The sequence below is a fragment of the Hyperolius riggenbachi genome, chromosome 12, assembly GCF_040937935.1.
Source record: "Hyperolius riggenbachi isolate aHypRig1 chromosome 12, aHypRig1.pri, whole genome shotgun sequence".
NCBI lineage: Eukaryota > Metazoa > Chordata > Amphibia > Anura > Hyperoliidae > Hyperolius > Hyperolius riggenbachi.
Window position 1 is genome coordinate 89,662,534 of NC_090657.1, and position 13,694 is coordinate 89,676,227.

A 13,694-nucleotide genomic window follows, 5' to 3' on the forward strand; every position below is an offset into this window, starting at 1 on the left:
CTCATTGGTCTATTGCAAACCAGTTGTAGCCTAATGCTTCTGACGGAGCTCTCGGGTCTCTACCAGCTTTTCTTCTGTGCAGAGGAACGTGAATGTGACAGCAGCAGGTATCAAGGCGTTGGTGACATGAAAAACTGATGCCATTGTTACAAACTGATCCATTTAATCAGAAAATGAATTTGTTTTTACATGATCGGTTTCATCCAGTATAGTGTGAACCCCAGCCTAAACGCAGTGCCCAATAAAGCTGGAGCTGCTTTTTTAGATGCCCAGAAATTGGAACATTACCAGTCACCTTTTTGTTGTAGGTTTGTAAAACTACATTGTTACAACTGTCAGGGGAGATTAGTGGGGCACAATGAAAAGGTCTCAGTGGTCTGTTAGGGTTAGCCTACATTTATTGGTTATGGGCATATTTTTGACTGAGGTAGCACTTAAGGCAGACTGAGAGATAGTTTACGGTTTTTACAACCTTTAACGGGTGAAGATTTAGATAAGCGGCTTGGGTAAGGCGTCTCAAATTCCCTCAATTAAATACTCAGACACTTGTTAAAGGACAACTGAAGTGAGAAGTATATGGAGGCTGCCATATTTCCTTTTAAACAATACCAGTTGCCTGGTGGTCTATTTGGCTGCAGTAGTTTCTGAATAATACCAGAAACAAGCTTGTAGCTAATCTTGTCAGATCTGACAATGTCTGAAACAGCTGATCTGCTGCATGCTTGTTCAGGGTCTATGGCTAAAAGTGTAATGCTATGTACACACATGCGACAACGATCGTTCGTTGTCAACGACGAACGATCTTTTAATTGACGAAAGAACGACCGAAGTAAAGTTAGTTGTAAAAAGTGTGTAACGATCACATCGTTAGAACGAACGTTACACCACGTAAAAGCACTTATTGCGCCTGCGCATAAAATTGTAAAGTTCCTTGGAGAAAAAGGGAAATGCGCATGTCCAGCCTGGTACGAACGATCGTTTCCAACGATGTACCACTTTTGCTAACGATCGTCGGTGGTAAAAATCCGCCAAGACAGAATTTGTTTTGTAGCGATTTGACTCGTTCGTCGTTTGCCTTAATAGTCGTTGGTTCGTTTTTTGTAACGATCGTCGTTGGTAAAGATCGGGGAACGATCGTTACAAACGACTATAGTCGCATGTGTGTACGCACCTTAAGAGACAAGAGGATCAGCAGGGCTGCCAGGCAACTGGTATTGCCTAAAAGGAAATAAAATATGGCAGCATCCATATTCTTCTTAATTAAATCCTTAGACACCTGTTAAGACAATGCACTGAAGTGACATTCACTCACTCTGTAAGAAAGGAAAAATCTTTGCTTTCACTCGGATTGTATCAATTGCATTGAGTAAATGCAGCTGGCAAAATGTCATTGTTTTTTTTTGTTTTTGTTTTTTTTTTAGGTCCATTGTTTTTATACCTACTGTACTATTGCACTAAAAATAGTATAAATATTCATTGTATTAGTTGCCTGCAGTTGAGCAGCAATGTATATACTGTATTGTAGATGAAGGCTGGTAATGCCTGAATAACATCCTGTTAGCACATTGCTGTCTTACAATTTGTTCACCACCTTCTTGATGGTGGCTGGATGGTGTAATGGTTAAGGGCTCTGCCTCTGACGCAGGAGACCAGGGTTCGAATCTCTGCTCTGCCTGTTCAGTAAGCCAGCACCTATTCAGTAGGAGAACTTTGGCAAGTCTCCCTAACACTGCTACTGCCTTTAGAGCGCGCCCTAGTGGCTGCTGCTCTGGCGCTTTGAGTCCGCCAGGAGAAAAGCGCGATATAAATGTTATTTGTCTTGTCTTGTCGTCTTTTTTAAACTATACACAGAAGACACCTGTTTTGCTGTAATGCAGGGCTGGTGGGAGATGGTACGTTATTCATTGTTCTTACTTTCTGTTGCTTGCTCACATCTGATTGGCCCACTTACAAGCTAGATCCAGAGGGAAGAGGATCAAAGCTGTAAGTGAGTTTGGCATTCACAATTGGGGCTGTAAAACAGGTGTTCTGTGCAGCACTTTGTGTCTATACACTGTAGTAATTTATCAACCCTATTGCTAGTAATTTGACTTGTTCAGTTAGGGGTTTATTAGGGCTTAACGTGAACCCGGGCCAAAGCCTGGGTCAAAAAGGAAGTATTTACCTAAGAGGGAAGTCTCCAGATGGTATAGAAGGCTTCCAGGTCCTCCTCACTCCTGTCGCCATGGCCCTCTAGAAGATCAGAGAAGTCAGTTAACCCTCCACACACTTGCATGCAAATTTTCACACAACTCATGTAGGAACCAACACTATGCCTACAGTTAAGGTAAAAGCTGGGGTCTTTGTTTGTTTGAAGAATAAAGTCTCCTGCGTAGTCAAAAACACCGCATGGAGATTCCCAGTGTTAGCATGTGTCCTAACTCTGAGTTGTGTGAAAAAAATGTGCATGTGGAGGGTTAATTGACTTTCTGGCTTTACATGCCACACCGCTCTCAGCACCTCCCGATTACATAGTCGAATCTTTAAATGTCCTAGCTCAAGGTGAGTATTTTCTTCAAACATGGGAGTGGCCATATTGCACCCACACAAGCACAGGGGTGCCTGCGCAGTAACATGGAGCCGCTGATTCATGAGGCTCCAGCTTACTTGCGCCTGTGCAGCCGTACTTGCGCAGTATGGCCACACTCATGCTTGAAGAGACCAATCAGATTTCCAGCAAGCCCTTGTCGAAATATTTGAGGGATTTGCGAATGGCAACGGGGGATCGGAGGGCGCTGTGAGAAGCTTCTACGGGATGCAGATGCTTCCCTCTTCTTAGGTATTTATTTTTTGGCCTGAGCTTTAGGAAATTGTTTTTAGGTCTGAAATGTGCATAGCAAATATTAATTACATAAGGTTTTAATTTTCTACTTACATTTTCTTTCAAGACTCATTCTTTACCAGTTGTGGTAATATCGAACATCTGTCAGATGCCCAATGCTTGGGCCTCCATCCTGTGGTACAACATGCTGACCAACAACCCAAAGGTAGGGCTATTTGATCCACATTCTTTCTTTCTTTTTTTTTTTCTTCTGCTTCTTTTGACCACTTAGATTTATTCATACGTCCTGACAATTTAAAATGAGTATACTGCACAAGAATTTATAAAGCCTGTATTTTTGTTAGCAAGTTTCTAGAAGAGTTCCCTTTTATGGATATACTTTTATATGTTCTTTGTCTTGTGAATCCTATGAGTTGTTTCAGCTAGAATAAAGTGTTAATTGTGCATCTTAATAAAATCAGAAAGCTGTGCTTGATATGGGAGCCAACTCCACCCTAAAATCTTTCCTTCCTTTACTCATCTATAAGGTTCCTTAACTTGGAAGGGTGGCATTTGCTCCCTCCCATTTGGACTGTATTGATTCTCCCTGTTGCCAGACCAAGGTGCCTAGGGCCTTAGTGGGGGTCCAGGAGCCTGTCTAACACATCCTCTGATCCTGGAACTTGGCCTATAAAATGAAATTCACCTTAGTCCATTTCAGTCTTTAGCACTTGAGCAGCTTCTGGATTTCCAGGAGAAGTCCTCATACTCCTGGCCATGCCCCCCCCCCCCCCCCCATAAGGTACAAAGAAAGGGAGATCACATAGTATATCCTAATATTGTTTGTATCCTTTAGCCACTGTCTCTAGAACTATCCCGCCCCATAAGTAAAGATGCAGCAGGAGGAGAAAGTTAGTAATCTTTACAAACGGCACATTTCCAACACTAATGGCCCTAAATCTGGCCGCACCTACCTTAGTTTTTAGGGGTTTAGGCCTTGCAGGTTTTTGATCCCAATTTTATAAGACTTTCAGAATTTGTACTGCACTGTGTGTAAGCCCTACTAAGGGTATAGCCAAATATCCTATTAAGAAAAATCTCTTCCTCATATGCATGTGGATAAAATGGTTCTCTGCTTTGTCAGTATTACAGAGCTAATCAATATTTTTGTTTCCACTGCAGAATGTTAATTTCTTTACCAAGCCTCCCATTGGCACATGGGATCAGGTGGCTGAGGTCCTAAGCTGGCAGTTTTCCTCTACCACAAAGCGTGGCCTCAGCATTGAACAGCTAACCACACTGGCTGAAAAACTGCTAGGTAAGAGTATAGTACTATAGATGCATTGATAAAAGCAACTCTTGTATTATGTAGCACTTAGTGATACCCGTATATTCTCTGCAGGTCCTGGAGTAAACTATTCTGGCTGTCAAATAACCTGGGCCAAGTTCTGCAAAGTATGTATGCTTTCCGTGTACACATCTTTTATGAATAGTTAAAGTAGAACTACAGGCAAACAATTAGAAATTTTACTGGCACACTAAGGGCCGGTTTCCTCTTAGCCGATGTGCATCTGCAGTACTGAAAAATCACATGCTTTTGTGTTCTGTTTGTTTTTCATATGTTAAACATTTTTGATAAGTGGGTTGCTGCATTAAAACCAGCTTTACAGTAAACCAGAGACGTCACATTCTAAAGCTTTGATACTTATCCGGGGCTTCCTCCAGCCCCATAAGCTCATCTGTATCCCACACCGCCCTCTTGCAATCTGTTGTTCAGCTGTGATCAGCCCCGGTAACAGGCTCAGTCGGGTCCAGTCTTGGCCATCTGCGCATGCGTGTGCACAGTAGACCCGGACTGATGCGACTAAGGCAGTTACCGGGGCTGATTGCGGCTGAACAGCAGACCACGGGAGGATGGCGTGGGACACAGATGAGCTTATGGGGCTGGAGGAAGCCCCGGATAAGTATCAAAGCTTTAGAATGTGACGTCTCTGGTTTACGTTGAATATGTAAACCATGGTTAAATAACTACGGTAGGTACTGTAGTATTGTTGTATTTTTAATGCTGAGTGTAATATGTTCAAAGCTTGTAAACCCTGTTTTTCAAGAATATAAAGGTGTTTAGGGCATTTGTAAGCAATACAACACTTTCATAACTAAAAGGAAGCCAAGTATTTTGTTAGGCCCCCTTCGCATGCGCATGTGTTGGGAATGCATACGCGTTAGTTTTCTGTTTTTATGAATATGCATTCACCACACATCTAATGCAAGTCAAAGGCATCGAATTTGACATGCATTGGCGTGCAAATTTGTGTCCAAATTTTCTGCAGAGAAAAAGCATGCATGTACGCACTTTAGTTTTTTGTTTTGTTTTTTACTGGACACTCACACTTTTTTTTTTGTATTCTAAATGTGGAAATTCGCATGTGTAAAGTTAATTACATACAAATTCATGTAAATGAACGTCATTAATTATGCTTGGAAAATTCGTATTAAAGAGCAAAAAATTAAAATTGGATGTAAAAAAAAATAAAAATAAAAATGCAGAATTGCAAATGTGAAAAGCCTTGCACAAAAGCCGCCAAAAAAGCGGGGCCAAGTGTGAAGGCACCCTAATAGGCCAACTAATGCTACAATCTTGATTGTTCGAACTAACCACTTAATATGAGGATCTACCTAAAGTAGCTATTCAGTGTATTCCCTCAGTTTTCCCTTCTATTAGATTCCGTAGCATTGTACAATCTAGATTGTATCATTAGTGGACACCTTTAGTCGAATAAAAACTTTCACGGGGTAGGACCATAAAGATCTGAGAAACGGTCACTTTAATTCCTCATCTATTTCTACACCAATTATCTTTGTGCTCCCAAAGTTTACATTTCAAAGAAACACACCAGTCAGTAGGAAAATATGTACTTGGTAGCTGGGAATTTATCTAGCATGCGTGTGGTATAATCTTTAAATTACTGGTGGAGGCCGTTCTCACAAAATTATCTTACAGAAGTAGCTGTCCAAAACTATGCACCGTAGGAGCACACACGAGTAAAGAAAAAAAAAAAAGTAACTGTGTGCCAAGACCTGCAACCCCCAGTACCACCAGGGGCCAAACATACAACAGACCCAAAGAACAATAACCTTTCTATAGTGCTTTTCTCCCATAGACTTAAAGAACATTGGCACCACCAATGTGTTAAAGATCAGTTACATTTATTGATGCAAAAACATGTGACAGGTGCAACAACAGACCGCTGTTTCGCACAATAGTCTTTCATCAAGCTGCATATAGTCAGACAATTATTTACATCCTTGATGGACTATTGTCCGAAACCTGTCACGTTTTTCTTGCATCAATAAATGTAACTGAGCTTTAATATATTGGTGATGCAACGTTCTTTGGATCTCTTACAGAAATGGCCTGAGCATAGGCTGACAGATATATGAACAATTAAGTAATTACTTGTAGAATGCAGATTCCTTGGTTTATTCTCTTATAGTTAGAAGTTTTACTACTTTGCCCCAAATTGCTTAGTACCATCTTGCTAGCAACAGATCAGCTTCCTGCACTCCTGGGGATACATTTCAAGTGACTGAATAGTAATCTGTGTAGAATTAGGCAGAGGTGGGTCTACTGTAAATGCTTGTCTGTAATCTGAAGCATTATGCAGGGGTGGGTCTACTGTAGATGCTTGACTGTAATTTGTGTAGCATTATGCAGGGGTGGGTCTACTGTAGATGCTTGTCTGTAATCTGTGTAGCATTATGCAGGGGTGGGTCTACTGTAGATGCTTGTCTGTAATCTGTGTAGCATTATGCAGGGGTGGGTCTACTGTAGATGCTTGTCTGTAATCTGTGTTGCATTATGCAGGGGTGGGTCTATTGTAGGTGCTTGTCTGTAATCTGTGTAGCATTAGGCATGGGTGGGTCTACTGTAAATGCTTGTCTTTAACTTGCATCTCCAACTTACCATTTACTGTGCCGTCAGGAAAACATGGCCGGAAAAGGCTTTTCTTTCTGGGTGTGGCTGGACAATATAATTGACCTGGTAAAGAAGTACATTCTTGCACTTTGGAATGAAGGGTGAGTTTCACGTGCTAAATTTATAGGGTTGGTTTTGAGGCACAAAAATTGTAATTTCATTTTCAGCTACTAAATTGGCCTGAAGTAAAGGACAGATGCAGTCTAGGCTTCAGCAGCTTGGCATGCAAAGAGTAGTGTGATTTCTGCCAGAAACAGACATTTATGCACACATATATTGCTAGTGAATTGATAGTTGCAAAAAGTGTGTGTGTGTGTATGTTAACACACGGTGGATTTGAAGTGAACTAGAGGTGAAGATAACGGATGACCTAAACCATTGCGTCTGACTCAAAATAACTTTTTTACATATCCCAGTTTTTTTGTTTAAATATAAATAAGTTCTCAGTGTTTTGTCTCCTCTCAAGAACATTTTTTTGTTGGGACATTTTCTAAGTGTCCCAGAACTAAAATATATGAACTATTTACTGTTTAACTATCCCCTGCACTGAAAGGCTTTTCTCTTCCTCGAAAGTGTTTTATGGCTGTAATTCCTTATGAGTGCACTATAGCCTGACTGGAGAGAAACCGTCACTTGCATACCTGAAAGTTTCACTCTTTCAGGCTGAAAAAAAGGAACACAGCCTAGTTATTTGTATGCTTGGCAACACACACACATCTCGTCACATAGGGTTCACTTTAAAATGGCAAAAGAGATTGACATAAATGGAATAGCACAGAATATTGGAGACATGAGATTAATCATGAGTGGTTGGAGGTAATTATCTATAGAGTACCACTGGACCAGAAAGGTTCACTGGTGAATTAATATAGTAAAGAACTTCCATAGAATGATAGTTTAAATCTCTATCTGTGGTGGGATGCAGTTTATGTTCCAAATGGAACTCCATCCCAAATTTTAAACAATTTTAGTAGGCTGGTGACTTCTTAAAGAATGAATCAATCTGAAGTGTGTGGTGGGTGTAGATGGTAAATGTCTGGTTCTTTATTTTTTCCTGAATATGTGCTCTGTATCTTAAAGCATTTGTGTTTTCTGCAGGTATATTATGGGCTTCATCAGCAAAGAGCGTGAACGAGCCATTCTCAGCACCAAACCACCGGGGACTTTCCTGCTGAGGTTCAGTGAAAGCAGCAAAGAAGGTGGCATAACCTTCACCTGGGTGGAGAAGGATATTGGCGGTATGCAGATTCTGAGATTGCTTCATTGCTGCTTTATGTATTTTTATGTTTTATTCTTTTCATTGTATTTTTATCATTTGCTGTTTTATGCTTCACCTTCAGGTAAGACACAGATCCAGTCAGTGGAGCCATATACAAAACAGCAGCTGAACAACATGTCCTTTGCTGAAATCATCATGGGATATAAAATCATGGATGCCACCAACATCTTGGTGTCCCCTCTGGTGTACCTCTATCCCGACATCCCCAAGGAAGAGGCCTTCAGCAAATACTGCCGCCCAGAGAGCCAGGAACATCCTGAGCCTACTGACCCAGGTAGTAGTAGACTTTCCATTCTGTAGCTTAGTTTGTCCAAGGAACCTCTTGAACTACATGAGGCAGAGGACTATAGATTTGGTCTGTATTTTAGTGCAGCAGCAAGTATGTGCAAACCTCAAACCAATGCAAAAAAGACCAAGAAAAGGGGAATAATCATTAAAGAAATGGGTTAATGATTGCCCTCCGGAATTGCACCTGATTCAGTAACCTGTGCTAATTACATGTTACGATGCATCAGTGTTACACGTGCTGGATTACACTCGTCTGAGGCTGCTGTCAAGGACTGTCTTGGCAGAGAATGTATTGTGTGTACAAAATGTAAATGGCATGCTTGATCTTAAAGCGGATCCGAGATGAAAAACTAACTAGAACAAGTAACATGTCTATATATCTTATCTAGAGTTTAGATAGTTTACTCAGCAAATCTAGCTGCAAACAGCTTCAAGTTTGATTATTTATTCCTGTGATACGAGAGCAGCCATGTTCTGTTTGTCACATTACACACAGGCAAGCTGATCTGTATCTCCAGCCCTCAGCCCGTGAAAACTTCACTCTGCTCTCCTTCTTACTCATTCCCTCTGCCTCTGAAATCTCTGGCTAGTAACCTCCTCCTCTTGCCCAGGCTAAGCTCCCATAAGCCCTTGTTACGAAGGCTCAGAGTGCCAAGGCACTCTGGAGAAGCTGTTGGCGAGGCTTGTTTAGTTTATAGGGAATTAGAGTATTAAAGCTAAACAAAAAGGTATTTGGCTTGAGGAATGCCCTAGAAACTATATGAAAGGAACACAATTATGCAATGAGTAAAAGTTTATCTCGGATCCACTTTAAGCTCAATCCAACTAACCCCTGAGCGCATTGTTATCCTACTTGCCCCACTGACTGAATGCAACTCAATGTGCTGTGCGGTTTCTCATTCCCCTCTATAGCAACAGACACACCACTAGCCTCTAGGCTAACTGCGTATCTGTACTGCATACTGCCTCAAACTGTCACCCGAGGGATCAAGCCCTGATTCCTGTGGGTGTCAGTAATTGCAAGCGTATACGTAGCGTTAGAGCAGTAGCATATTTACCATGTAATTACCTGAGATTGCAGATTTGTACATCTTTTCCAGCTATATGAATATTACAGCTGTATTTTGTATTTATTTCAGGCACTGCTCCATATCTAAAGACAAAGTTTATATGTGTTACACCGTAAGTATCCGGTTTTCATTATTCTCACTTTTGCCATGGTGAAATCTGTATTTTGTTAACCTCTCTGGTGGTAACAGAGTCAGGCTCAGGGTGAAAAAAAAGCCAGGAGTGGTAATCCCGAGCTTGACTCTGGGTAGCCGCCAGAAGGTATGGCTAGACAGTGCGGCATGTGCTGCATTTCAACTCTCCTCCCCCAGGATCCAGGCGCCGGCAGCCATTCTTCTTCCAGTCCTCGGAGGCTCTCGATTCCTCGGCTGAGATTGCTGTTTGTCTTCATGACAAGACGCAGAGTCTCTATAGGAGTACAGTGTCACCCAGAGGACGGAAGGAGAATTGCAGTGCTGGATACCAGGGAGGTGAATGCAGGGCTGCCGCAGATCTCACTGAGGTAGGATTTTTTTTTCCTGGTTTTAGGTTCTAAAAGTTTGTGAAAAAACTGCACCACTTTTAGACCCTAAAATCCAAAATAATCAGACCACCAGGGAGACTAATGTAAGCAGGAAAAATGCTATGATCCAGGTAATCTTAATGCCTCAGCTATGATATACAGCAGTTTTAAAAGGACATCCGAGATGAAAATAAACTGTTGAGATAAACAATAGTATCTATCCTCCTTCTCCTAAAAATGACTTTTAGTTATCCCACAGATTTGTTATGTTAAAAAAATTTATTTTTACGATTTCATTGTCTCTGCTCAGTGACACCTCATTGAAGTATGACAAAGCTTAAATCTATGAACTATTGACACTTTTTATGTCTCTCCTGCTCTCAGAAGTCATTTACTGACAGGAAAGTGTTTATGGCTGTAATTACTTATCAGTGAGGGTAAGGCTATAGTCTGACCCAGTCCCGCGGAGCAGTGCTTTTCAGCGCTGCTAGATTTGGGCGCAGCCGGCGCCTCAATAGACTACAATAGGAATTATTCCTATTGAAGCGCTCAGTGAGTAACGTCGGCTCTGTCAGAAGACGGAGCCGAGGTTGCTTAAAAACACAATAATTCGGCCTCCAGCAATCGCTGGAAGCCGAATTATTTCATTTCCCCACTATCCATGGCGGCCTGGAGGGGGAATAGTGATTAAAACGGCCCGGACTTGTGCAGAAACAGGATCAGCCATATACCGGCTGTATCCTGCGCCCAAGTCTACCGGCGCCGATTTCAAATGTATTCCAGTCCTGACCCAGATAGAAACTCACTTGCATACCTCATTTTTAACTTTCAGGCATAGAAAGAAAAAATGAACACCACATAGTCATTTGTGTGCTTGGCACTATACATACACACATCCATCTAATCCTGTCACATGTCACCTCGGTTGTCCTTTAAATTGTTTCTGTTGATAGTATAGACAAAGTAGTTGGTTGAGACTTTTAGTGCCCGTTTCCACTAGGGCTGAATCTGCAGCGTTTTCCTGCAGGCAAGTTGAGTGGAGAAAGTGGTCTATTCCTCCTATGGCTTGCCATCCGAATCACTGTGGTGCATTTTACTGCAGCACGCACCAGTGTGACCCAATAGACATGCATGGCACGGCTAAGCAATTTAGATGCGTAATCTCCTCACTACAACTGTTGGATTGCCTCATGCAAAGCGCATGCCGGCTCAGTAGAACCCGGCCCTAATGTATTGCCTTACTCTCACATCTTTAATGGAGGATCGTTACTTGTTTGTGCCTTAGATGGTCCAACAAGGATTTACTTTTTTTTTTTGCCACAGAACCACAAGTTCCCAAAGTAATGTCCATGGCAGCCGCAAAGCATGCTGGGAGATGTAGTTCTAATTGATGTGATTACATCTCCTGGCATGCATTGCACGTCCCCGACATGTATTGTGGCTGCCAGGGACATAGGACATTACTTAAAGAACCTGCAGTTCTGCTGCATGGTGAGATAGAAAATGGAAGCCTCCTTATGGGGAAGGGGGGTAACCGAACAGCCCCCCACCCCCCCACCCCCATAGGCGAGTAAATGCAGCACCATTACGAATCTCCCTTGGGGGAGGGGGTCCTTTGCAATGTTTTCAAAACTAAAGGTGGCCACTAACTAATTTAAAGCAACAAAAAAAACGTTCGAGCAATCAGATAATTCTGATCGGAATTTAAATCGTTGACTACATCAATGAACAAATCTTTGCTTCCAATCTATCACAACCAACAAGAAAATCCAAATTTTGGTTCAACGAAGATCCAGTTGGATGACAGTTTTTATAATCGTTAGTAATCAATTGTGTCCAACAATGGAGATTTACAATCAACACAATCAGAATTTTTGATCGCTCTAAGGATTTTTTGCTAGAAATTGGACCATTAGTGGCCACCTGTAGTGCACAGTTCCCTTTTAGTCAAATATAGTATGTCTGCTGAGATTATGCAAATAACATTTGTTTACGTTCACGGCAGAGTTTAGAAAATCTTCATCTCTATTAGGTGTGTGTAGATAACAAAGATCCTTTACAGCCCCAATGTATTTTTCTAAAGCAATAGCAGCAGTGTTTGGTGTCAGTGTACAAAGATGCTACTGATACAGTGGTTTAGAATTACAATTTCAGCCTACAATCTCAGCTAGTAGGCTGTTGGATTTTAGCCTGGCCATATACCGGTATTTCTGTGACTGGGAGATGCACTTTAAAGTGACACTGATGCGGGAAAAAAAACTCATGATGAATTGGTTGTGTAATACGGATAGTTATTAGAACATTAGTAGCAAAGAAAATGGTGGCATTTTTATTTTCATATATTTAGCTTTTTTTTTTTTTTAAATAACATACCATCATTCTCTAACAATTGCAGTTTCCACAATACAGTCAGCATTTTAAATAATTTTACAGAGCAGGCTAGTGACTCATTGAACTTTTCTCTGCAGAAAAACCATAAACAAAGAAGAAACCATGAGACAGTTGAGATAAGAGCCTCAAAAGACAGTGCAGTCCACCACTTTACAAAGTGGCAGAGCTCAAAGAAGTGGGGTTTTTTTGCATAGATAACTGAAGTTTAACTCTTCCTCTACTGGAAACAATAGAAGACTCAGATCTGTGCTGATGTTTTATTTCCTAGCTGTACTACACATACAAATCATTATATCGTAAGTTTATTTTCACTTCAGATTCCCTTTAAAGGGGAACTGACCTGTGTCATGAGTAAAAGGTGTGCATGTACAGTCTCAAACATACATAGAACTAGGCAGTTTAGTTTTTGTTTTTTTGCTTTTCCCTTTACTTTTTTTCCCCACAAGGTTAAAATTTTCTGTAGGTAAATTACACTTTCGCTGCATTTTGGAACCTTACTGATAACTACTGTAATTAAAGGGATACTGTAGGGGGGGGTCAAGGGAAAATGAGTTGAACTTACCCGGGGCTTCTAATGGTACCCCGCAGACATCCTGTGTTGGCACAGCCACTCACCGATGCTCCGGCCCCGCCTCCGGTTCACTTCTGGAATTTCTGACTTTAAAGTCTGAAAACCACTGCGCCTGCGTTGCCATGTCCTCGATCCCGCTGATGTCATCAAGAGCGCACAGCGCAGGCCCAGCATGGTCTGTGTCTGTGCAGTACACTCCTGGTGACATCAGCGGGAGAGAGGACACGGGCGTGCAGGCGCAGTGGTTTTCTGACTTTAAAGTCAGAAATTCCAGAAGTGAACTGGAGGCGGGGCTGGAGCATCGGTGAGTGGCTGCGCCAACACAGGATGTCTGCGGGGGACCATTAGAAGCCCCGGGTAAGTTCAGCTCCCCCCCCCCCCCCCCCCCCCCTACAGTATCCCTTTAAAGGCCATAAAACTCTTGCAATGCAGAAAAAACACTAAATGCAAGGAAAGTAGATTGCCAAATCTAATTTTTAAAAAAACAAAACATTGTTTTTATGTCAGCTCAATGACACAATCTTTTAAAGACTCTGAAGTGTTTTTTTTTTACCTGATTTTGTCATAACCTCCTCTTAAGCATCAATGCCCACGTTGAATCGCCGCATCCCCGCGACAGATGAGAGATTTATTATTGAGCTATAACCCTGCAAAGCTCTAGGGTTTGCAGGGCTTTGACTGCGGAGGAGGCAGAGCTATAGCGTAAAGCTCTGCCTCTTCAAAGAAGTAATCTCTGCCGATCGCCGCCCCTCTGTCTTCTTTCACTGAGGTGGTCGGGGAGGAGGTGGAGATTGCAGAGAGGCAGAGCTACAGCACTAA

The 13,694-nt window shown here is 41.9% G+C and overlaps 1 protein-coding gene across 2 annotated transcripts in view; it reads left to right on the forward strand.

Annotated features, from left to right (window-relative positions):
• STAT3 (signal transducer and activator of transcription 3) overlaps positions 1–13,694 on the forward strand; it is a 129,713-nt gene that overhangs the window by 101,260 nt on the left and 14,759 nt on the right. For both annotated transcript variants that reach the window (XM_068263198.1, XM_068263199.1), the window contains 7 exons: positions 2,928–3,026; positions 3,983–4,118; positions 4,203–4,255; positions 6,783–6,877; positions 7,875–8,014; positions 8,117–8,332; positions 9,483–9,525. In XM_068263198.1, coding sequence (XP_068119299.1) covers positions 2,928–3,026; positions 3,983–4,118; positions 4,203–4,255; positions 6,783–6,877; positions 7,875–8,014; positions 8,117–8,332; positions 9,483–9,525 — 782 coding nt within the window. The remainder of the gene's footprint in view (positions 1–2,927; positions 3,027–3,982; positions 4,119–4,202; positions 4,256–6,782; positions 6,878–7,874; positions 8,015–8,116; positions 8,333–9,482; positions 9,526–13,694) is intronic.